Source organism: Zingiber officinale, chromosome 7A (genome assembly GCF_018446385.1).
Source record: "Zingiber officinale cultivar Zhangliang chromosome 7A, Zo_v1.1, whole genome shotgun sequence".
Lineage (NCBI taxonomy): Eukaryota > Viridiplantae > Streptophyta > Magnoliopsida > Zingiberales > Zingiberaceae > Zingiber > Zingiber officinale.
In genome coordinates, this window is record NC_055998.1 from 56,800,904 (window position 1) to 56,824,566 (window position 23,663).

Genomic DNA, 23,663 nt, shown 5'->3' on the forward strand with positions numbered 1-23,663 from the left:
GGCGTAGCCAATGCCTCGGCGGTTGTCACAGTCAGATTAGCATTTTCGATAGTGCTCTGTTCTATTTGATCTTGGGGCAACCCATTCATATATAGCAGGATGTTCTCCGAAAAATTAGAGGTACCTCCAGAGATACTCGGTGGTCGGTTTTTGGCGCTACCTTCAGGAGAGATCATGGCGTCCACGCCAGCTCGAGCGGTGGGTCATTATGCAGACAGGGAGCTCTTTTGCGATCTGATAGTGCTAGAAATGACCGACTATGACATTATCTTCGGAATGGACGTTTTGGTCAAATACGGTGCCTCTATCGAGTGCCGTAAACAGAAAGTCACGTTCCAACCTGAAGCGGAAGCACAGTTCGAATTCGTCGGGGAACCAAGGAGAAAGGCCAAGAGGTTTCTCTCTATGAAGGCACGAAGTTCTTGGATTAGGATGCAGGATTCCTAGCACGTAGTCGGCACCGGTCGGGCGAGGACCAGCGACTAGCGGTCCGAGTCGTTTGTGACTACCCAGCAGTCTTCCCTGAGCTACAGGCTTAGCACCAGACGGGGAGATTGAATTTGAGATAGAGCTTATTCGCACAAATCCAATTTCAAGGCACCATGCATGGCTCAGTGAGCTGAAGGAACTTGAGGAGCAAATCTGAGGCTTGACAAGGGTTTCATACCTGAGTCACTCACCATGGGGGCGCTGTGTTGTTCGTGAAGAAGAAGGATGGAAGCATGCGTCTATGCATAGACTACCGTGCCTTGAACCAGGTCACAATCAAAAGCAGGTATCCTCTCCGGAATAGATGACCTATTCGATCAGGTGAAGGGGCATCGGTGTTCTCTAAGGTAGATCTCAGATCAGGTTATCATCAAGTAAAGGTTAAAGAAGGGGATATACCAAAGGCGGCATTCAGAACCGGATACGGACACTACGAGTTCGTGGTCATGCCCTTTAGGCGTGACCAATGCTCCAGCTACATTCATGGATCTCATGAGCAGAGTATTCAGGGAGTATTTAGATAAGTTTGTTATTGTGTTTATCGATGACATTCTTATCTACTCGAACTTCGGGAAGAACATGCGAGCACACGAAACTAGTATTGCGGACACTTGATGAGAACCGACTTACGCCAAGTTCACGAAATCACAATTTTGGCTAGATCGGTGTCCTTTACGGGTCACATCATCTCAAGGATGGTATTATGGTGGATCCAGCAAGATAGAAGCGATAAATGGAAGCGGTAGAAGCGCCCGTGAAATCGGGAGCTTTACGGGATTAGCGAGGATATTACGGGAAGTTTGTAGAGGATTTCTCCGGTAGCCTCCCAGCGGCTCTTACGGAAAAGAGCGGAAATTCCGGTGGACGGAGGGTGAGCGACACGAGCTAAAAGGAGATTGACCGGTGCTCCTATTTTGGCTCTACCAGACGACACCAGCAGCTTTGACATCTATAGTGATGCCTCTAAGTTGGGACTAGGAGCAGTACTGATGCAAAACGGCAAGGTGATTGCCTATGCCTCCAGACAACTCAAGGATTATGAGAAGAATTACCCTACTCATGACCTTGAGCTTGCAGCAGTAGTGTTCGCTCTCAAAATTTGGAGACATTACTTATATGGAGCTCAGTGCAGAGTGTACACAGATCATCAGAGTCTGAAGTACTTCTTCACTCAGAAGGATCTGAATATGCGACAGCGCAGATGGCTTGAGCTGGTCAAGGACTACGATATAGACATCCTCTACCATCCAGGGAAAGCCAATAAGGTAGCAGATGCACTTAGCAGGAAATCCAGTGCTACCTTATTGTCTCTTACAGCCATGTCGCCGCCCCTACAGAAGGAGATCGTGGATTTCGGTCTCGAGCTCATCGTGGGACAGCTCTCTACTATGACCTTAGAGTCTACCTTGCTTGGTGATATTCAGTCAGCTCAGGATCAGGATCCTGAAATTCAGAAAATCAAGCAAGGGCTAGCAGAATCAGAAAGTGGAGAATTCAGAGTGTCCGACAGCGGGGTGTTGTATTTTGGCGACAGACTCTGTGTTCCAGATCGGGAGGAGCTACGGAGACAGATTTTAGATGAGGCTCACAGGACTCCCTATGCGATGCATCCAGGCTCCACCAAAATGTATCAAGACCTGAAGAAGCGTTTTTGGTGGCCCGGGATGAAGCGAGACATCGCCAGATATGTTAGCATCTGCCTCACCTGTCAGAGGGTCAAGGCAGAACATCAGCGACCAGGAGGAGTTCTGCAGCCTATACAGATTCCAGAATGGAAGTGGGAGGATATCTCGATGGACTTCATAGTGGGGCTACCCAGAACCACAAATGGTTTTGATGCCATCTGGGTAATAGTTGACAGGTTGACTAAATCAGCCCACTTTCTAGCTATCAAGATATCCTACTCCATGGAGAAGCTAGCTCAGTTGTATCTCCAGGAGATCGTCAGACTACATGGAGTCCCACGAACCATCATTTCAGACAGAGACAGCAGATTTACATCACACTTCTGGAAGTGTGTTCAGTCAGCTATGGGCACCCAGTTAAAATTCAGCACAGCTTTCCATCCTCAGACAGATGGTCAGACGGAGCGAGTAAATCAGGTACTCGAAGATATGCTCCGAGCTTGTGCCCTAGATTTCAAGGGAAGTTGGTGCAAATATCTGAGTCTAGCAGAATTTGCATACAACAACAGTTATCAGGCCACTATCGGCATGGCACCTTATGAGGCACTCTATGGGCGGAGGTGCAGATCACCAATCTGCTGGTATGAGAGTGGTGAACAGAAGGAACTAGAACTTCAGACAGATCTAGTAGCAGCTACCACAGCAGCCATACAGCAGATTCGCCAGAGGATAGAGACAGCACAGAGCCGTCAGAAGAGCTATGCTGATACACGACGCAGACCCCTAGAGTTCTCAGTTGGGGATACAGTTTTCCTCAGAGTAGCTCCCATGAAGGGAGTCATGCGTTTCGGGAAGAAGGGCAAGCTAGCTCCCAGATATGTGGGACCATACCTTATCACGAAGAGAGTGGGCAAGGTAGCATATGAGCTAGAGCTACCTCGGGAGATGTCAGCGGTCCACAACGTATTCCATGTCTCCATGCTGAAGAAGCATATTCGACGCCACCGGTGATTGAGCCCCAGTTAGTACAGTCCGTGATGATCTTAGCTATGACATCGGCCTATTCGGATAATAGACCGAGCAGAAATTACGGAACAAGGAAGTACCATTAGTTAAAGTCGGTGGCAAAATCTACAATGACGGGCGACTTGGGAGGCGAGGCCCATGAGAGGCAGTACCGGTGTTTTAAGTTCGGGCGAACTTTTATAAGGTATGGGGATTGTAAAGCCGAAAAAATTCCCAAATTTATTTTAGAAATATTCTAGGATTTTTCTGGAATTTTTAGATATTTTTCCGGAATTTTCCGAGTAGCGGAAGTAGCAAAAAGAAATATAAGCGTAAAACGGCCTAGGCGGGGATTGAACCCGAGACCTATGATTTAGAGGGACAATGTCATAACCAGTTGACCCAGCAGGGCTGTGCTGAAAGAGGAGGGGAACGATTATATTTAAGTTGGGTTTAGCCGAATTAACCACTTAATATAAATAGAAGGTTTAAGTGGGTTTGGTTTATTTTTGCTTGGTTCGGCAACCTTCTCCCTCTCCAAACCCTCAACGCCGACGCCACCCTCTCCTCTCCCTCACGCACGGCACACCAAGCCCCAAGGTCCCTAGGGCCATCTTCCGGCGATGACTCCTACACGAAAGAGGCTCTCCTCCGCGAGAGGAACGCGAAGACGTGAGCGGATCGTCGAGAGGACCACCTCCACCGGAGTTCTAGCGAATAGAATCGTAAGAAATTACGATTAGAAGGTAAGAAACCCCTCACCTGCAGTATAATAGTTTCCGCTTGAGTTTTTATGCTCTAGTTAGGATGTATGCAGATTTTTATCGATACCTAGGGTGTATTTAGCTCTCTTCGCCAATTAGGGATTAGTTTAGCGCTTTTAGATGGGCCGAATACGTCTATTCTCCTTCAGTTGGGGATCATAGACGCTGTTGGGTGCCTAGAAGCGATTCCCTAATGGAGAGGAGGGTTTAGGCACACCAAGTGTTCGATAAAATGATTAGATCAGCTAAAATGCAACTTAGGCATTTTAACAGCTTAGATAAATGCATTAGAAGCATTTAAACCAGTAAAATAGTTATTTCAGCTTATATGGATTAGATATCCAATGGGTGGGCTCCCATAGTCGCCTCTAGGTTCAGATAACCTAGTCCTAGGTTCAGATAACCTAGTTTCAGCAAAACAGCATTAGCTATTCAGTATTTTACTTTCAGTGGCACTGTACTGGATTAGATATCCATTGGGTTGGGCTCCTAGTCCCTAGGTTTAGATAACCTAGTTAACCCTACTAAATTCGGGACTTGCAAACCCGGGTCTAGTTAGGGATGCGCGCACAACAGTTGCCGGGCCCTACAGCATGTTTATTATTTTCACTTATTATGTATTAGTTTCAAACTCAAAATCAGATATGCTAGTGGAGTTTGTTTCAGTTACAGCTTTAGTTCCAGTTAGCTTAACTTATGATTAGCTTAGTGTTATTACTTGCTATGCCATGATTCCAGTGTATATGCCATGCTTATATGTTATGCCATTAGATTTCAGTATGCCATGGTTTAGCTTTTCAGTGCATGTTTTCAAATAGCATGATTTAAATCCATGATTGCATCGTTGCATGTTTTGTGAGGTAGATGGTTTCTTACTAAGCTTTAAGCTTACTGATTCTATTTTCCTTATACTGCAGATAAGGGTAAAGGAAAGATGGACTAGCGGAGGCTGGAGGGCAATGTGATGAACTGGAATGAAAGATCTTAGGGATCTAACGAGCTTCATTTATACATTAGAACTCTTTAGCATTTACTTTCAGCACTTTCAGTTTATTAGTTTGATACTGTCGTTTTCATGCACGTTAAGTTGTTAAAATGTGTTTTAGTGAGTGAAATGCCATGAACCAGTTTAGAATTGCCACTACCTGTTATTAGAATAGTTTATTATGCAGTAGGTAGTTGTTGGATTGTATTTTGGCACACCGAGTTCGAAATCTGATCGGTCTCCGGACCGATCAGATGCTCCTGGATCGGTCGGTAGGCCGATCGATGAATCTGATAACATCGTATCCTCACGGATCGGTCACCGACCGATCCGATCTGATAACCTCGAAGAGATTTTGGTACACGGATCGGTCGGCCGATCTATACTGGATCGATGCCGACCGATCGGCCTCGCTGGATCGACCGATCCCCGCGATGGCGAACCCAGTTACGCGGGTTTAAGGATCGGTCAACCGGCCGAGCCGATAGCACGAAAGTCGGTCTCCGATCAGGCACTCTGGATCGATCGTAGACCGATCCCGAAAAGCAATGAAGCTTGGGATCGGACGAGACCGATCCGGTCTTGTGTACCGTGTCGATGGATCGGTCTGTAAGGCGATTAGTTTATAAGAATCAATTAGTTAGCAAAAAATTTTAATTAGCCCAGCTTTCCGCGCAGTATAGCTTAGCAGTATTGTAGCGATTCGCCTTACAGCCTAGTAGTAGAAGGTGGGTCGTTACAAGTTGACCCCAAAGAAAAGTTGTCACTGAAGTTTAAAAACTTGTGAAAATTTTTAGTGAATGATGATGCTTTGTGAATGATGATGTTTTGGAAAAATTGTCACTTAGGTGAAAGGATGTTTTCTGGATTAATATGCAAGTACAAAGCACTGTATTATATGTTATTCTGTAAAGTTCTGTCCGTGTAAATTATCTAGTTTCTTTATCTAGCTTTTGTTCCACTATTGGGTTTGTTTTTCTAATAATTACTCGTGCAGCAAAATACTGAGCAAGAAGCTGTAGATCTTATAATCAGGTAAAGTAGAAAAAGTTAACTACTTCATTATGCTTTCATCTTAGTATTTGTATATTTGATTTGTCTTCTTTGAACCAGCTTCAAGTCAAAAAGCCAGATCCTCTAGATAGCTGTTAAAAATAAGGTATTATTTGGTTTGTCAGTGATCTTAATATTTGGTAATATTTGGTCTTTGATGCTCACGACAGAGTTCCAATGCTGCATGATTACCTTGTTCAAGCAGATTGCTCGCTGCCTCAGTAGCTCGCATTTTCAGGTTTGTTTCATCATTGATATTCCTTCTTTTTAGTGTTCTATATTAAAAGGAAATACTAACTGTCGATGAGATTGTTATCCTCTTGCTTGAACATGAACCAAAGTATATAAATTTGACCTTTTGATCTGAAAGTATAAAAAAAAGTTAATTGGATACTAGTTTTTTTTTTTTTTTGCAGTTGCATTTGTTGTATTTTCATATGTTTCTCAGTGAACTTCTAAACAATTCTTTTTTCATTAATTTATTAAGGCTTATTATAAGTTTCAGTTTGATGGTGCAAATTGTTTTCTTTTGTAATCCATCTGTTTCTTCTTTGGTTTAGGAAAGTTGAAGTGAATCCCTTGATAGCTGTTTCATAGGTTTGTTCCATTATTTTCCAGTACGTACTGGAATCACTATCAATAGCCCTCAAGGACTGTTTACAACCTTGCAATCAAATTAATTGGACTTATAATCTAATGTATGGTCATCTGGAGCATGAATATTGGAGGATTCATGAATGACTCTTCGGATGATGAATGTATGTCATTTAATATTGGTTCATGTATTTATTTAGATACATCTTGAGTATTCCTATAAATACCCTATGTATTTAACAATTCAAAGATGAAGAAAATCAGAAGTAGTTGAACACTAACACTTGGACGCCAACATTTTTGAGTTGGCGCCTAGATTTGACCATCTAACAGACACGGCTAAAGGATCAACTTCTATGAACACCCTTAATAACTTATACAGATATTTGTGAACAATTAGGTTGGTGGCTATCATTTATCCTCCCTTTTTGTTGTTTTTTCCATGTACCCAATGCAGCTTTCATTTCAAAGGTTCCAAGCTGATGAACAAGGATGGGTGGACACAATCAAGTCAGTGCGATTTGGAGGAGCTGTCAGGATTAGTACCATGGATTGGCTTGGGCAATCTCAATATTTGCGTCAAACTGTCTTCTGGCCTTCCCTATCATCTGCAGTATCTGAGGTATACTATGCACATTTACCGTGAATTTTCCTTATTGAGCTTGGGCTAGTGACGGTTACGAATGTATTTTATTTCAAGAACCGTATAAGCAAGTGTTCGTGCATCTAGTTTTATAACAATGCACTTCGTATCTTTGATCTAAAAAGCTTCTGAAACAAGTCATCTTCTCCAAGCATATATATTGGCCATGTTAAGTGACACAAACAAGATCTAAAACCATGTGTTTAAGGCATTCAAAGCTATTGGCCTCATCCGGTGGGTGGCTGTTCAGAAGACTGCTCGTGAGGGGATGCAGTGGGTTTCAATTGGCAATGAGGTGACATAGTAGGTTTCAACCGACAAAGAGGAACACATGAGGTGTTAAAGGCGGCAAGCGGTGGTGCAGTTCATAGGAGCATACCAGTAGTTTTGTTCTTTTTCGTGTGCCAGTTGGCAGATGGAATGAATTTTTTTTCCCTGTGCCAACCAGCATGGACAAAATTTAAAACTTCGAGGCTTCTAAAGTTGTTGGTCTCTTCCTGATCAATACTTTTAATCTTCCATCTTAACTAAGGTAATATTTCTTCGCCATTTCGTGTTCTGGTGTTTGGATTGCTATGGATGGAGAAGTTGTGCAATAATTCAGAGTGATGCCACCGTTGGGATTCGAGGTGATAAGTTGCAAATTTCTAGGCTAACCAAAACAATGTGGGTGCTTCTCATGTGGTGTGGTAGGATGTCTTAAAAAGAATAGGACAGTAAGATGAGTAATTTACTTTTTTTGATTGCTTGATCAGATGGCCTTTGGACAAATGCATAACCATAAAAGATGGATAATTCAGAATATTGGTTATTAGGGAGAAAGGTGATAGAGATCTCATTTACGATGAGCCACACAATCTTTTCAAGAAAATAAAGTTCTTATGTGCTTTATATTAACTTGGTTTTTCTCTAATGATTTCTATCTGTTTGTATTGCAGGTTCTAAAATATAGTAAGCATTGTAGAGTCTGTGACAAATGCGTTGATGGCTTTGATCATCATTGCAGGGTGAGGGTTTTCTCCATTCACAACCTTATATGTTTTGTTATCTTGTAGTAATATGCAGTATTCATCTTTCCTAGTAGTGGATCAATAACTGCATAGGAAGAAAAAATTACAAAAGGTTCTTCATCCTCATGGTGTTTGCTCTTCTCTTGGTAAGCACAAATATTTCCTACCATTCCAATAGTTGTATTCATTAATCATAGTGATTGACACTATTTTCTTAGTGTAGATTTATCATCTGTGTGCATCAACTTAGAAGATACTATTTTCTTAGTACGTGAAGGACCTGATACATAGAATGCATTTTATGTCAGGTCCTTTTCATTCTGATTGACTATTGATTGGTCTCCATGCTTTGTGCACCTTGGGCCAGCTTATTCTGCAGTGGGCTGTTGGGATGCTTGTGCTGATACTGTGTTTTGTTGAGAGAAGGAGATTTTCTGCTGAAATTGTTTCAAAGCTGGGTAGTAGCTTTTCCTTGGCACCCTTTATCATTGTGGTGGTGAGTACTCAGAAGAGAAAATGAATGAAAATCACACATCATAATGAGGATTTTTCAAGGTTCTGATACTAATTTGATAATGTCTCTATAATGCAGGCTGTGTGCACTTTATTAGCCATGGTTGCTACTCTTCCAGTTGCACAACTTTTCTTCTTCCATATTCTTTTAATAAAAAAGGTACACTACTTTCATATTTCTACTTGTGACACAGCAAACACTACCAGTTACACAGCTCCTACATTTATATAAAACAAACCTATGTATCCGGTCAAATATCTCTATTTCAAGGAATATATCTTTTATATTTTCAAATTCTTTGCATTCATCCATACACTGAGCATTACTGAAACTTATTATCCAACTGAACTATTACAGCTTGTTATTTAACTGATAGATTTTCCATAGTGGAAAACAAATAGTAGAATTTGAACGATATGGTGTTGTTTATTCATCAATTCTGGAGAAAATTGACACTTTAACTAGCTCATGCTACTCTACATGGATGCGCTTACAGGGAATCAGCACCTATGATTACATTATTGCTTTGAGGGAGCAAGATCAGGAGCAGGAGCAACTTGCTGTTGGTGGGCAGCAAAGTCCGCAAATGTCCCAAGTGAGCTCTTTTACTGGACTAAGCAGCACCAGTTCTTTCAATCAATTCCATCGGGGTGCATGGTGTACTCCGCCAAGATTATTCCTTGAGGATCAGGTATCATACTTTCATTATTTAGAAAGTTATTGTGAATGTAATTTACCATGGTTAAGATTATTTTTGAAAAACCTTTTAATAAGATTTTTTTTACTGTACGAGGCAAATCCATTTAATTAAAAGTTTTTTTTTGGTAAAAAAGCCTAGTTGTAAATCTTTATCAGCACTTCATTCATTTCTCCTTATTCATCATTATCGTATTTTTGAATAAAAATTGAAATAACAAATGTAATCCACTTGCTTATTGTACACTTGGTTCAATGGTTAGCGAACTTAGGTGTGTGCTGTTTGAATTTTGTTTTCATGCATTGACCTCTTTAGATGATTTGTTTCTTGTGAACCTATTTTGAAAGATGCAATATATCTTTTAATATGGGTAGTTAATGTTGTTATAATTAACCCGTTTTTATGGAATTTCGTGAACTAAGAATCTTGTAAACTGCATGCGATTTCTTATTCAAGCTCTCGCTGGAAAGCTAACCAAAATCAACTTAGTTGATCATTAGCTATTCATAAATTGAACTGCATTCACATTTCCATTGCCAACTTCTGACTTCTGAGAATTTGATAGTAGGATAATGTCTACAGTTTGTTAATATATATATTTCCATGACGCATGGGTGTTGGAAGGGAATAGAATGTCGTCCTCGATTTTGGGACTGTGAATGTGTCATGTCAAGTTGAACTTTTACCTTGCTTCAGCTCAATTGTGTAAATAATTGTCAATCTCATGGTATAACTTAAGTTAGATTCTATTACAGAAATTCTAGTTCAAAATTAATTCTAGTTCAAAATTAATGTCAATAGCACTCGTTGCTTTTTCACGTTCGTTTAAAAACAATTGAGTAAAATGCAGCAGAATATAAGTTAAGTAAAAACAATTGCTAACACAGTTTATTTTTACTTGGTTCGGAGTCTACAGCACTCCCGCTTGGTTAATATATATGCTTAGAACTTGTAAAGACAGGTCAAACATTAATATGCTTGGTTAATATATCCATCTACAGCACTCCCGCTTTTTCCTCTAAATATGATTTTCATTTAGCACAGAACTAATGCCAATTTTTTTATTTTGATGCAGTGTTTAAAGAGCTTGAGTAGAAGTTGGCCCTAAAGAAAACTTGTCAGTTACGATATAAACACACTTACGGTATGAATTACATGTATATATAACATTGACATATTATTTAGTATGAGATTTACATGTATGAAAGTTTTCATACAAAATTTCTTGATTGCCTACAACCCCAGGTGTGCTGATGACAAGTTGAAGAAGATGGCTCTAAGAGTGATAGCTGAAAGCCTTTCAGAAGAAGAGATTGCTGGACTTAAAGAAGCAATTCCATGCGATGGACACCAACAACAGCGGTTAGTCAATAATGAGGTTTTGTAAAACTTGTGTGTTTGAAAAATTATTGTCATGAAGTTAAGGATAACTTGTATGATACAAATTTAATTTGTGGATCAATATGTATACATTTTATTTGTATAATATAAAGTTTTATTTATTTGTTAAATAGTCTTATTATAAAAATGATTGTGGTTGTGGATATTCAATTATATGTAAATTTTGAGTATTTTTTATAATTTTTGCTATTTAATTAAAAAACACTATTTTTTAAATTTAAAAGACAACGTTTTAAGTAATAAAGACAACGCTTAAAAACAATGTCTTTGAGACCAACCACAACGCTTTTAAAGCGTTGTCTTTGATATGTGCATTTTTACAACAGCATCTTTAACAACGCTTTTTAAGAACGAATAGACAACGCTTAAAAAGCGTTGTCTTTGTGACCAACCACAACGCTTTTAAAGCGTTGTCTTTGATATGTGCATTTTTACAACAGCATCTATAACAACGCTTTTTAAGAACGAAAAGACAACGCTTAAAAAGCGTTGTCTTTGTGACCAACCACAACGCTTTTAAAGTGTTGTCTTTGATATGACTTTCTACAACACCATCTACAACATCACTTTTTAAGTACATACGACAACGCCAAAAAAGCGTTGTTGTTTAGCTTTTTTCTTGTAGTGTAAATATTAAATATATGTGCTTGTTATTATATTAGGATTAAGAGCACACACTTCCATAATAACTATGGTCTAGTTCTTTTATTAAGTCAGTACAAAAAGAACTTACCTAAATGATCCTACTCAATACACTTAAAGTGTATCAGTGTAATTTATTAGTCAAGATAAACTAATACTTAATTACACTATGACTATTCTGATGGTTTGTTCTTTCCATTTTATTCATGAACAACTTTTTTATAATTTATAGAGAACCGACAATATGATCTTCTGAGTGTGACACCACACTCCATGTTGTCTACTATATAAATTAATTGAACAATTACATTTAACAAATAAATGCAGATATTGACCAATGTCATTCTTTTATTTCAACAAATAAATGTTTACAAAAGCTAGACTTTTAGTATATACTCTAACAAGACTGTCCTCGTAGGAATCAAAATAATAAAGGTATATCTTATTCTCTAGTAGTTGAAAGATGCTTAGCGGTGTTATCTACCAGTACCTGGTGTGTAGATACAGGAGCCACTGATCATGTCTGCAATACATTGCTGAGGTTCCAGGAAACCTGAAGACTTTATGAGGGAGAGATAACGGTCTATATGGGCAATGCTATGAATGTGGTGGTTGTTGTAGTGGGAGATGTCTACTTATCATTCGATAGAAATAGAAATTTGATTTTGAGAATTTGTCTTTATGTACCAACTTTTAGAAAGAATTTAATTTCAGTTTCTAAATTGTTTGTGGATGGATATTCTATTTCTTTTGATAACAAAGTAGTTATCAAGAAGAATAGGGTTATTATCTGTTCTGGTATATTAGTAGGCAATTTGTATACTCTAAATCTAATTTCTCCCACAAAGCAACAAATAGAAATTAATAACACATCTTCTAATTCTAATAAGAGAAAGGAATCTTCGGATATGAACTAAACATATCTTTTGCATCTAAGGCTTGGTCATATTAACTTGAGTAGGATTCAAAGGCTTATAGCCGATGGACTCTTGGGTTCATTAGTGTTGGAAAACTTTCTAACTTGTGAATCGTGCTTGGAAGGTAAAATGACCAAGAGACCTTTTAAGGCCAAGGGGTATGGAGCCAAAGATGTGTTAGAACTGGTTCATTCTGATTTGTGTGGTCCTATGTCTATCCAAGCAAGATGTGGTTTCGAATATTTTGTCTCTTTCATATATGACTATTCGATATATGGGTACATTTACTTGATGCGCCGCAAGTCTGAATGCTTTGATAAGTTTAAAGAGTATAAGGCTGATATGGAGAAACGTCATGGTAAAAGTATCAAGACATTATAGTCTGATCGTGGTGGAAAATACCTCTTTGGAGAGTTTAAGAATTACTTATCAGAGGCTGGGATTCAATCCCAATTGTTTGCACCTGGTACACCCTAATAGAACGGTGTGGTAGAATGAAGGAATAGAACTCTTATGGAAATGGTTAGATCGATGATGAGTTATTTAGAATTACCAAATTCATTTTGGGGATATGCCATGGAAATGGAAGCGCACATTCTAAACTTGGTATATTCTAAATCAGTACCTTCTACTCCCACAATATTGTGGAATGGGCGTAAGCCTAGTCTAAGACACATTCGGATTTAGGGTAGTCCAGCATATGTGCTGAAGGGAGACACTGACAAGTTGGAATCACGAACAGAAGTTTATCTATTGGTAGGATATCCCAAAGGAACGAAAGGTGGTTTGTTTTATAATCCTAAAAATCAGAAGATCATTGTTAGCACCAATTCTCGATTTTTAGAGGAAGATTATATAATGGACCACAAGCCCATGAGTAAAATTATTCTAGAAGAAATAAGAGAGGGAACGCCTAACTTAGTATCAATAGTACAAGATGAAATATCACAAGATACTGTAACACGTATGACAAATGATACACAACCACAGACAATGCCTCGTCGTAGTGGGAGGGTTGTAAGGCAACCTGACAGATTCATGTTTTTGGGAGAGTCATCGGACTTGGTCCCAGGTAAACATAAACCTGATCCCCGAACATATGACGAAGCACTCCAAGATATAGATGCAGAATCTTGGCAAAAAGTAGTGAATTCAGAAATGGAATCTATGTATTCTAACAAAGTCTGGGAGTTAGTAGAACCATCAAATAGGTTAAAAGCTATTGGATGTAAGTGAATCTACAAAAGGAAAAGAGGGACAGATGGGAAGGTGGAAACCTTCAAAGCAAGGCTTGTTGCGAAAGGGTACACTCAAAAAGAGAGAATCGATTATGAGGAAACTTTTTCGCCGGTAACCATACTTAAGTCTATCCGGATACTCTTATCTATTGCCACTTATATGGATTATGAGGTTTGGCAAATGGATGTCAAGATAGCTTTCCTTAATGGAAGTCTTGAAGAGAACATCCATATGAAGCAACTAGAGGGGTTCATTGAAAAAGGCAAATAGCATCTAGTGTGCAAGCTAAAATGGTCTATTTATGGACTGAAGCAAGTTTCAAGGTCTTAGAACATCCGGTTTAATGAAGTAATCAAGTCATATGAATTTATTCAGTGTCTGGATGAGTCTTGTGTATACAAGAAGTGTGATGGAAACGTGGTGGTATTTCTTGTACTATACGTAGATGACATTTTGTTAGTTGGAAATAATATCAAGGTGTTGTCGGAAGTCAGGGTATGGTTGTCCAAGCAATTCGATATGAAGTACTTGGGAGAATGTGCACATATTCTAGGGATCAAAGTAATAAGGGATCACAAGAAAAGAATGTTGTGCTTATCCCAAGCTTCATATATCGATACAATCCTTGCTCGTTTTAGCATGCAAGACTCCAAGAAAGGTTTTCTACCTTTTAGATATGGAGTAGCTTTATCTAAAGAGATGTCTCCGAAGACACCAAAGGAGATAGAGGACATGAAGGCAGTTCCTTATGTTTCGGCTGTCGGAAGCCTAATGTATGCAATATTATGCACGAGACCAGATATCTGTTTTGCCGTGGGCATGGTTAGCAGATATCAAAGTAACCCTGGACAAGGACATTGGACTACTGTAAAGCGTATATTAAAGTACCTGAGAAGGACTAGAGATTATATGCTGGTTTACCAAGCAGATGATTTGCTCCCTGTGGGTTACACCTATTCTGACTTCCAATCAGATAGGGACAATAGTAAGTCTACATCAGGCTATGTGTTTACTTTAGGAGGTGGAGCCATGTTGGGTTTTTTGGGCCGCGAAAACCGCTTTTTCGCATCGCGAAAACCTCGAAACTCCCTAGCCAACGGATCCGTGCAAAGAAAAAAATTTTCGAAAAACTACGAGTACGAGTTTACCTAGATCTACACTTAGATCTACAAGGGAAAAAGGTTATACCTTTGAAGCGAAGCCCTTCACGTTCTCACTCGTCCAAATGGTGCCGGATCTCGAAGTTGTCAACGTAGACAACTCTCTATATGTATCCACACAAACAACTCAATGGAGAGAGAGCCTTAGAGTGTGCTAGCACTCCAAAGGGTCTCGGCAATGGTAGAGGAGGAGAGGGAGAGGGAGAGATTGAGGAAGAGGATGAAGTGAATTGCCTTGAATGAAAAATTCATTCCATCCCATCACAATAGTGGCCGGCCACTTTCAAAAAAGTGTAACCCCCATTTCCACATTAAGTGCAATTAATGTGGAGCCATTAAAGTGAAGAATTGTAACCTCCATGAGGTGGCATCTCAATTAAGTAACCATGATGTTGTGGAGCATCATCATTGGTCCACATCTTGCCAACTCACTAATGATGTGGCAAAAAGTCAAGTCAAACATGACTTTTCCTCTTCCTCTCAAGTCAAGTCAAACTTGACTTAATCTCTCTCATGGTTGATCTAATCCAACCATTTAATTCAAGCCAATTTAATATAATGAATCTAATTCATTTAATTAAATTGATTCAATGAGTCATAATCTAAATTAGACTCATTGAACACATGAATCAACTTGAGTCCAACTCAATTAGCCCAATTAGGATTACTCTTAATCCAATTTGATTCATCAAATGAATCTAATCTTCTTGGTTCATCATATGAACCTAATCTCCATCTAATTGTCCTTAGTGTGTGACCCTATAGGTTCTTGTAACATTGGCAATGCCCTAAACCCATTTAGGAGCATAAGTAATGAGCAGTATCTAGCAACACATCATTACTACCCAAGTTACAAGAATGTTGAGATCCAACATCACCTTGTGAATACTAATTGTGACTCCTCACAAAATATGACAGGTGTCCTATCCTAGACATCTAGATTGATCAATGTGAGGCATAGACCGTGTCATTCTCTGATCAATCTAAATCTTAAACTCCAAGTAGACTCACTAAATCAAATGAGCTCAATATCTCATATTGACTCATTTGGGCATGACCATGCACTTCGTGGTCTCACTCTTTCAAGAATACCGATGTCTCTCCCGTCATATAAGAGGGATAGATCCCATCTACATTACTCACATCCCTCCGCATAATTTGTTACATACCCAGTAATCGCCTTTATAGTCCACCCAATTACGGGTGACGTTTGACGAAACCAAAGTACATAACTCCTTATGTAGGGAACCATGGTGACTTCGGGTCTAAGGACTAGTAGTCATACTAATAGCCGCATGAGAAAGTATATGACACACATATAACGATCCATAATACTTTCTCATGGTGGGTCATTCAGTATACATTCTCTAATGTATACCCATATGTCAACTTGATATCTCTATATCCATGACTTGTGAGATCAAGTCATCGAGTTGACCTACATGCTAGTCTTATTGCATTAACATTGTCCCTGAATGTTAATACTCGACTAGGAATGATTAAGAGTAGTGTTCCCTATATCATCTCACTATCGATTCAACCAATCGATTGCTATAGGTAAGAACCTTCTACTCAAGGACGTTATTATACTTAGTTTATTTGGCACCAATACAAGTAAGTATAATAACCAGAAACCAAATACCTTTATTTATATAGAATATGATACAATGAGTCCATAATACAATCATCAAATGATTGGCTCCAGGGCTCTAACTAACAATCTCCCACTAGCACTAGTGCCAATCAGTGTAGGCTCTAAGCCCCAATGACCTAGTGTGACCATCATGCTTCCTCTGTGCCAAAGCCTTGGTCAAGGGATCTGCGATGTTAGCCTCTGTAGGTACTCTGCATATCTTCACATCTACTCTCTCGATAATCTCTCGAATGAGATGGAAGCGCCGTAGTATGTGTTTGGTCCGCTGGTGTGAGCGAGGTTCCTTCGCCTGTGCTATAGCTCCATTGTTGTCACAATAGAGCTCAATAGGGTCAGCGATACTGGGAACCACCCCAAGTTCAGTGATAAACTTGCGGATCCAAACTGCCTCTTTTGTTGCCTCTGATGCAGCAATGTACTTGGCCTCTGTCCTAGAATCAGCTACTGTGTCCTGCTTCGAACTCTTCCAGCTCACAACACCACCATTAATGCAAAATACGAACCCTGACTGCGATCTATAATCATCCTAATCGGTCTGGAAACTAGCATCTCTGTAACCCTTTACAGCTAGCTCATCATTGGCTCCATATATCAAGAAATATTCTTTAGTCCTTCTTAAGTACTTAAGAATATTCTTGACCGCTATCCTATGGCTGAGGCATAAGGGATCTGATCCATGCGGTCTCTCTCCTCTCTAGAAGAGGGACCTTGAGTCTTCGAAAGACTCACGCCATGTGACATCGGCAGAAATCTCTTCTTGGAGTTCTGCATGGAAAACCGAAGGAGTACCTTGTCAATATATGTACTCTGACTTAGGCCAAGCAATCTCTTATATCTATCTCTATAGATCTGTATCCCTAGAATGTGGGATGCTTCACCTAAGTCCTTCCACTACAAGAAAAAAGCCTTACAACAACGGTTTTTCACCGTTGTCGTAGCCCCTTTCGGACTGTTGTTAAAGGCTGTGTTGTTAAAGGGAGTACTCAAAGACAACAGTTTTTAACCGTTGTCTTTGAAGACAAAGACAATAGTTTTTACAACGGTGAAAAACTGTTGTCTTTTCCTTCAAAGACAACAATTTTTCACCGTTGTCTTTGAGCGTCTACTTTAATAACAGGGTCTTCAACAACAGTTTTAAACTATTTACGACAACAGTGAAAAATCGTTGTCTTTTTTTGATAAAAAATAAAAAAAAATATTAAAATTTATTATACAATTTTCTAGTATTATAAATCATTCAAAATACTAAATTTGTAAATAAAATTTAACATATAATTTTCTAACATTCGAAAATAATATTTACAACATTCCGAAGAAATTTCAAAAGCAGCCAACAAAATGACAACGACACTATTAAAACGAAGGTAGAACAACACAACATCCTAATCCTAGAAGAGTAACACAACATCCTAATCTTGATATCCAGTTTTGAAGAGTTGGATCATTTGAACTACTTTTACCATGTACAACACTAGAAGAGTAACAAAACACTGCTTCTTAATTCTCCTAATCCTTCATCTTCTTCATCCTTGCCATGTTTGCATCGTACTTGGATCGAAGTGGACCAAGTAGATAAAGAAAGAAGATAAACTAAATGCCTTCATCTTCTTCATCCTTGCTTCTTAATTCTCCTAATCCTTCATCTTCTTCATCCTTGCTTCTTAATTCTCCTAATCCTTCAAACTCCACCTGTAAGAAGAAGATAAAGAAATGTCACTTGATCTAAACTAAATGCCTATGAATAATAAAAATGCATTTTCCTGTTTAATAAAGGATGTGATAGCTTGTTTCAACTAATGCATTTGTTTCACCATATCCTATATCAATGAACAAGCTAATGCATTTGTTTCAACTATTTCCTGAGCAACTAAATTGTATTGCTGAATGCATTGTGCCTGTTAGTACACTCAAGTAAGACTGTGACTTAACTTAATAAATTGAAATTATGTTAAATTATATATCTGAAATAGTCATGATAAAGGAAAATTGTAAATAATATTGTGACAGAGGCTATCTGGAACAATCTTGTAAGAATAAAAGGTTATCTTTAGGATCATTACTAACCGAAACAACTTGAGAGCAAAGCATTGAAAATGGACCTTTGATTTCACTGTTGCATTGGTATGGAATAACACCATATGTACACTTAATAAGTGAAATTTGTAGCATTGAACTGTACCGTCAAAAATCCTCCAATGGACAAACTACAAGTATGTTAAACTATCTCTCTGAATAATTACACTGGGAGCAAAGCATGGCTAAATACATCATCAATTAGGAACAAACTACTAAGAATAAAGAAAGGAAGAATGTAGATGAACTGAAACAACTACTGGCTAAATACCTAAGTGGATCTTCAAAAGTATAGTTATATTGCAAAATTGTTTAAGCGTGGCTCTTGAGTATGCAATATCAAACAGTATAAAGGAATCCAAAAGAAGAATGCATGTGCACAAATGTTAGGAAGGTGAATCCAATGGTCAATTGCATTTTATGGACCTGAAGAATTTTAACTTTTTTACGCAGATCATCAACTAATCTTGTGGTTGGTCTTTCTTGAAGTTCTCTTCTTATCTCCAAAAGAGCACTATCCTGCAAGAAAATAGAGATATAGAGATTAGGAACTGTAAGCATTGCTATTTTATCAAATCTAATTGTGTTAATAAAGGATGTGATAGCTTTAAACATGTCCAAGATCATATTGTTGTGCCGAGAAATTGTGATAAAATTTTAATTGAACTATAATTGTTGGTCATCTCAAATGCCAAAATGTTGCAACTTATACTTCATATCAGTTATCGTATAAAAAATTAGGTATAAACAAAGAACTGAAACCTTTTCATTGATTAGTGCATTCAACTTCTTTATCTCATTCAAATGCTGCTCCCTCCCCTTTAATAATGTGGATTCCATGTTATGAAGCTCCATATTCAACTCAGAGATTATTTTCTCCTTTGCATTCAAGGAGCTCTCCAACATAATGTTCATCTCCACATCACTACAATAGATGCATTAAAAAAAAAGAATTGAATAATAACCAGGGAAAAATGACAACATCTAATAAAAATTTGCTTTAAACAAAACAATTAATTTCTTCAATTATGAAATGGGTACAATAGTTGCAAACATCAAGGAATTTAATTTACGCTAATTGTAAAAAAATGAATTGAGCAAAATGTTTTTAACATACCAATAAAAAGTTGTATAGATCAAGATCTATGCATAAAAGGTATTACAAAATACAGGAATGAAATATAAAAAAACTAAAGATCAAAGATCAGTCTAGCCCTAGGTAGGCTTAACATCTAGGCATGCAAATTACTATGTAGCTTGAACATTAATATAATGAAACATTGAAAATGCTTCAATGATCACTTGAACTCAACCAAATAGCCTAGGACTTATCAATCAGATAGTTACAACTTTCAATTGTTGTCTTTGTACCGATTGGTGAAGAAATATTTGTCTATTTTGTAAGAAATAGAGTATAAAATATTTTCTTGTCTTCATTGGTTTCGTCTGTTGATTGCATCTGGGAACGGAAAGTCCCTGCACAAAAAGTAACAATAAAATATTATAAAGTAACTTGGCAAAAAAATAAAAAATAAATAAGTGATACAGAGAATATAGGAATAATAATACAGAGAATATAAGAAATACAAATAAACTGAAAATCTCTGTAGACAAGCATAATTGCAACATATTCTGTCGTGTTGTATATATATTTACCAAATGCATTTTCCTTCCACATGGTTGAACTCTAAAAATAATTCAGAAAGTACCCCAATAATAAGACTGACAACAGAAAACACCCCAAACATAAAAATTTTGTTTTATTTACAATTATGACAGATAATCATGTAACTAGCTTCAGTATTCCCACAAAAAAAAGATATGTAACATAACAATATACTGATACAAAGAAAACTAAAGGGATGACCATTAAAGGAAAGAATACCTTAAATAAAATGAATTCAGAAAGTTCCCATAGGCTCTGGATTAATCCTTTAAGTTTACTTTGATCATGAGCTAAAACATTGCAGTGAATAGATTTAAATCGAAGTAGGTAAAATTCCCATTTTGGCAGCTTATATACCTCACGAAACCCATCTGCAATTTCACACTAGAGGTTGAAATCGAGCTCTTAAAAATCTTTAAACTTGATATACCGAAAGCTGGAATAGAGCAGGAGGCTATACTCACCAGAAAAATCCAAATTGATGCTGGAAATCATTGAAAAAGGGATGAGTAGATTCAAAACTCTACTAAGCTTGAACACCAACATCTCACGACTGGAAGCCCTAAGAATCGACCTGAAATTAGTCAAAAAATTGAAGATTTTGTGACTAAAAATTTACGCAGAAATAGGTCACAAAAAGGACTCTATTTGGGCAGAAACAAGCATAAAAAATATGTAAGGAACAAAACCCCTCAAATGATTTGAAAATGAGGGAGGCGGGGAGGCGAAGGGTGTCAGTGACAGTGGCGAGTACGCAGAGAAGTTTGTCCAAGAGCAGCAGAGATCTCTTCCTCCATCGCAGGTTCGTTTTCATTAGGGTTTGTGTTTGATCACTGAGTCGCATGTTGAAGAGTGCATGATAGAGAGGCCTTTTAGTTGAGGCGGCAGCGACGCATATGGTAGAAGCGAACCTGAGGCCCATCTAGGATGGAAGGCAATGGAGCATCTAGGGTTTTCGACGAGAAGATGCAGGAGGAAGAAGTAGAGGACACTTACTGTTAGTGGATTTCATGTCGGAGGTCTTGCCGGTGAGGGCGTCTTTAATGGACTCGTGGACTGCTGCTGCTCCTGCGCGGCTCCGGTGAGCGAGAGATTGTGAGAAAAGAGAAAAGAGGGACGGATTGAGAAGATAAAAGGGTGGAATGCGGCGGCAAAAAACTTTCGGGGAGAGGGAAAGAAAAAAAGCAGGGCAAAAATTGGCGAAGGGGAAAAAACGGCGAAGGAAAAAAAACACCAGTATTCAACATCACTTAAGAGACAACGGCTTTTAAAAACTGTTGTCGTAATCCCAAAAAAAAGCACACATAGACAACAGTTTTCAAAAACTATTATTGTAGCATTTAAAAACTGTTGTCGTAGTCTTAAAAAAACATAAATAGACAACGGTTTTTAAAAACCGTTGTCGTAGGCCAAAAAAATTGCTAAAAGACAACGGTTTTGGTTAAAACCGTTGTTAAAAGGTAAAAAGACAACGGTTTGGTATAAAACCGTTGTCGTTTGAGTGTTGTTGAATGACGTTTTTCTTGTAGTGTTCATTGAGAAACAAGTCCCTAGCCAAGTCTTGACAGACTGTAGCAAAGGGATGTCCTTCCCAATGAGAAGTATGTCATCCACATACAATATGAGAAAGACAACTATGTCCCCTATAACCTTCTTGTAGACACAAGGTTCATCTTCGTTCTTGATGAAACTAAACTATTTGATTGCATCATTGAATCGAAGATTCCAGCTCCGAGAAGCTTGCTTTAGTCCATAAATGGACCTATGCAGCTTGCATACTCTGCTAGTATGCTGTGGATCTACAAAACCCTCAGGTTGTGTCATGTACACATCCTCGAGTAGGTTTCCATTCAGAAACGTGATTTTGACGTCCATCTGCCAGATCTAGTAATCGTGGTAAGCTGCAATAGCAAGCATGATCTGAATGGACTTAAACATCGCTACTGGAAAAAAGGTTTCATCAAAGTCAATACCATGAATCTGCTTGAAAAGCTACCAAGCGACCCTTATAGATAAGTCCATCCATATCAGTCTTTCTCTTAAAGACCCACTTACATCCAATGGGTTTTACCCCTTCAGGTGGATCAACCAAAGTCCATACTTGGTTGGTGTACATGGATTCCATCTCGGATCTCATGGCCTCTAGCCATTTCTCAGAATCTGGTCTCATCACAGCTTCCTGATAAGTGGTAGGCTCATCCTCAATGAGCACAACATCATCATGGTCAGACAAGAGAAATGAGTATCTCTCAGGCTGACGACATACCCTATCAGACCTACGAAGAGGTATGTCTACTTGAACTGGTTGTTGTTCCTCAACTCCTTGTGGAACAACATCATCCACAACACTTTGTGGTTCCAGTTCAATTTCCATCGAGGCTTCAATGCAATTGTTCGCATCTTGAACTTCTTCAAGATCGAACGTGCTCCCACTAGTCTTTCTAGAAACAAAGTCCCTTTCTAGAAAGACTCCAGTCTTTGCCACAACTATCTTGTGCTGACTGGGAATGTAGAAGTAATATTCCTTAGTTTCCATGGGATATCCTATAAAGTAGCACTTGTCGGATTTGGGTCCTAATTTATCTGAGACTTGACGTCTTACGTAAGCCTCATAACCCCAAATCCTCATGAAAGACACCTGGGCATCTCTCCCAGTCCATATCCTATATGGTGTCTTTATCACGGCCTTAGATGGAACTCGGTTGAGTATAAAAGCTGTCGTGTCTAGAGCATAGCCCCAAAGGAATGTCGGAAGATCTGTGTGACTCACATAGATCGTACCATATCTAATAGGGTATGATTCCTCCGTTCGGATACACCATTCCACTATGGTGTTCCAGGAGGAGTGAGTTGGGATAGGATCTCACACTCAGCTAGATAGTCACGAAACTCATGGCTAAGGTATTCTCCACCTCGATCTGATCGAAGTATCTTAATACTCTTGCCAAGCTGGTTCTGTACTTCATTCTTGAATTCTTTGAACTTTTCAAAGGATTCAGACTTATGTGTCATCAAGTACACATAACCATATCTACTGAAGTCATCAGTAAATGTGATGAAGTACCTATAACCGCCTCTAGCCGCGACATTGAAAGGGCCACATACATCACTATGTATAAGTCCTAACAAATCAGTCACTCTTTCGCTGTGCCCACTAAAAGGAGTCTTGGTCATCTTGCCTAGTAGGCATGACTCGCACGTCTCATAAGATTCAAAATCAAATGAGTCCAGCAAACCATCCTTATGGAGCTGGGATAAGCGCTTGTCATTTATATGACCTAAGCGACAGTGCCAGAGATAGGTTTGGTTCAGGTCATTTGACTTGAACCTCTTGGTATTTATGTTATAGATAGGGCTTTCAAGGTCTAGAATATAGAGTCTGTTTATCATAGGTGCACTACAATACAACATATCGTTTAAATAGACGGAACAACATTTGTTCTTTATTGTAAACGAGAAACCTTTCTTGTCCAAACAAGAAACTGATATAATGTTCTTAGTTAATGCAGGTACATAACAACAATCAACTAAC

The 23,663-nt window shown here is 38.7% G+C and overlaps 1 protein-coding gene across 1 annotated transcript; it reads left to right on the forward strand.

Annotated features, from left to right (window-relative positions):
* Positions 1 to 8,235: 8,235 nt before the first annotated feature.
* LOC121999392 (probable protein S-acyltransferase 22) lies at positions 8,236 to 9,493 on the forward strand. The gene is made up of 4 exons (XM_042554079.1): positions 8,236 to 8,314; positions 8,536 to 8,664; positions 8,761 to 8,841; positions 9,179 to 9,493. The coding sequence occupies exons 1-4, from the start codon at positions 8,294 to 8,296 to the stop codon at positions 9,491 to 9,493; spliced, it is 546 nt and encodes a 181-aa protein (XP_042410013.1). The 5' UTR covers positions 8,236 to 8,293.
* Positions 9,494 to 23,663: the final 14,170 nt, after the last annotated feature.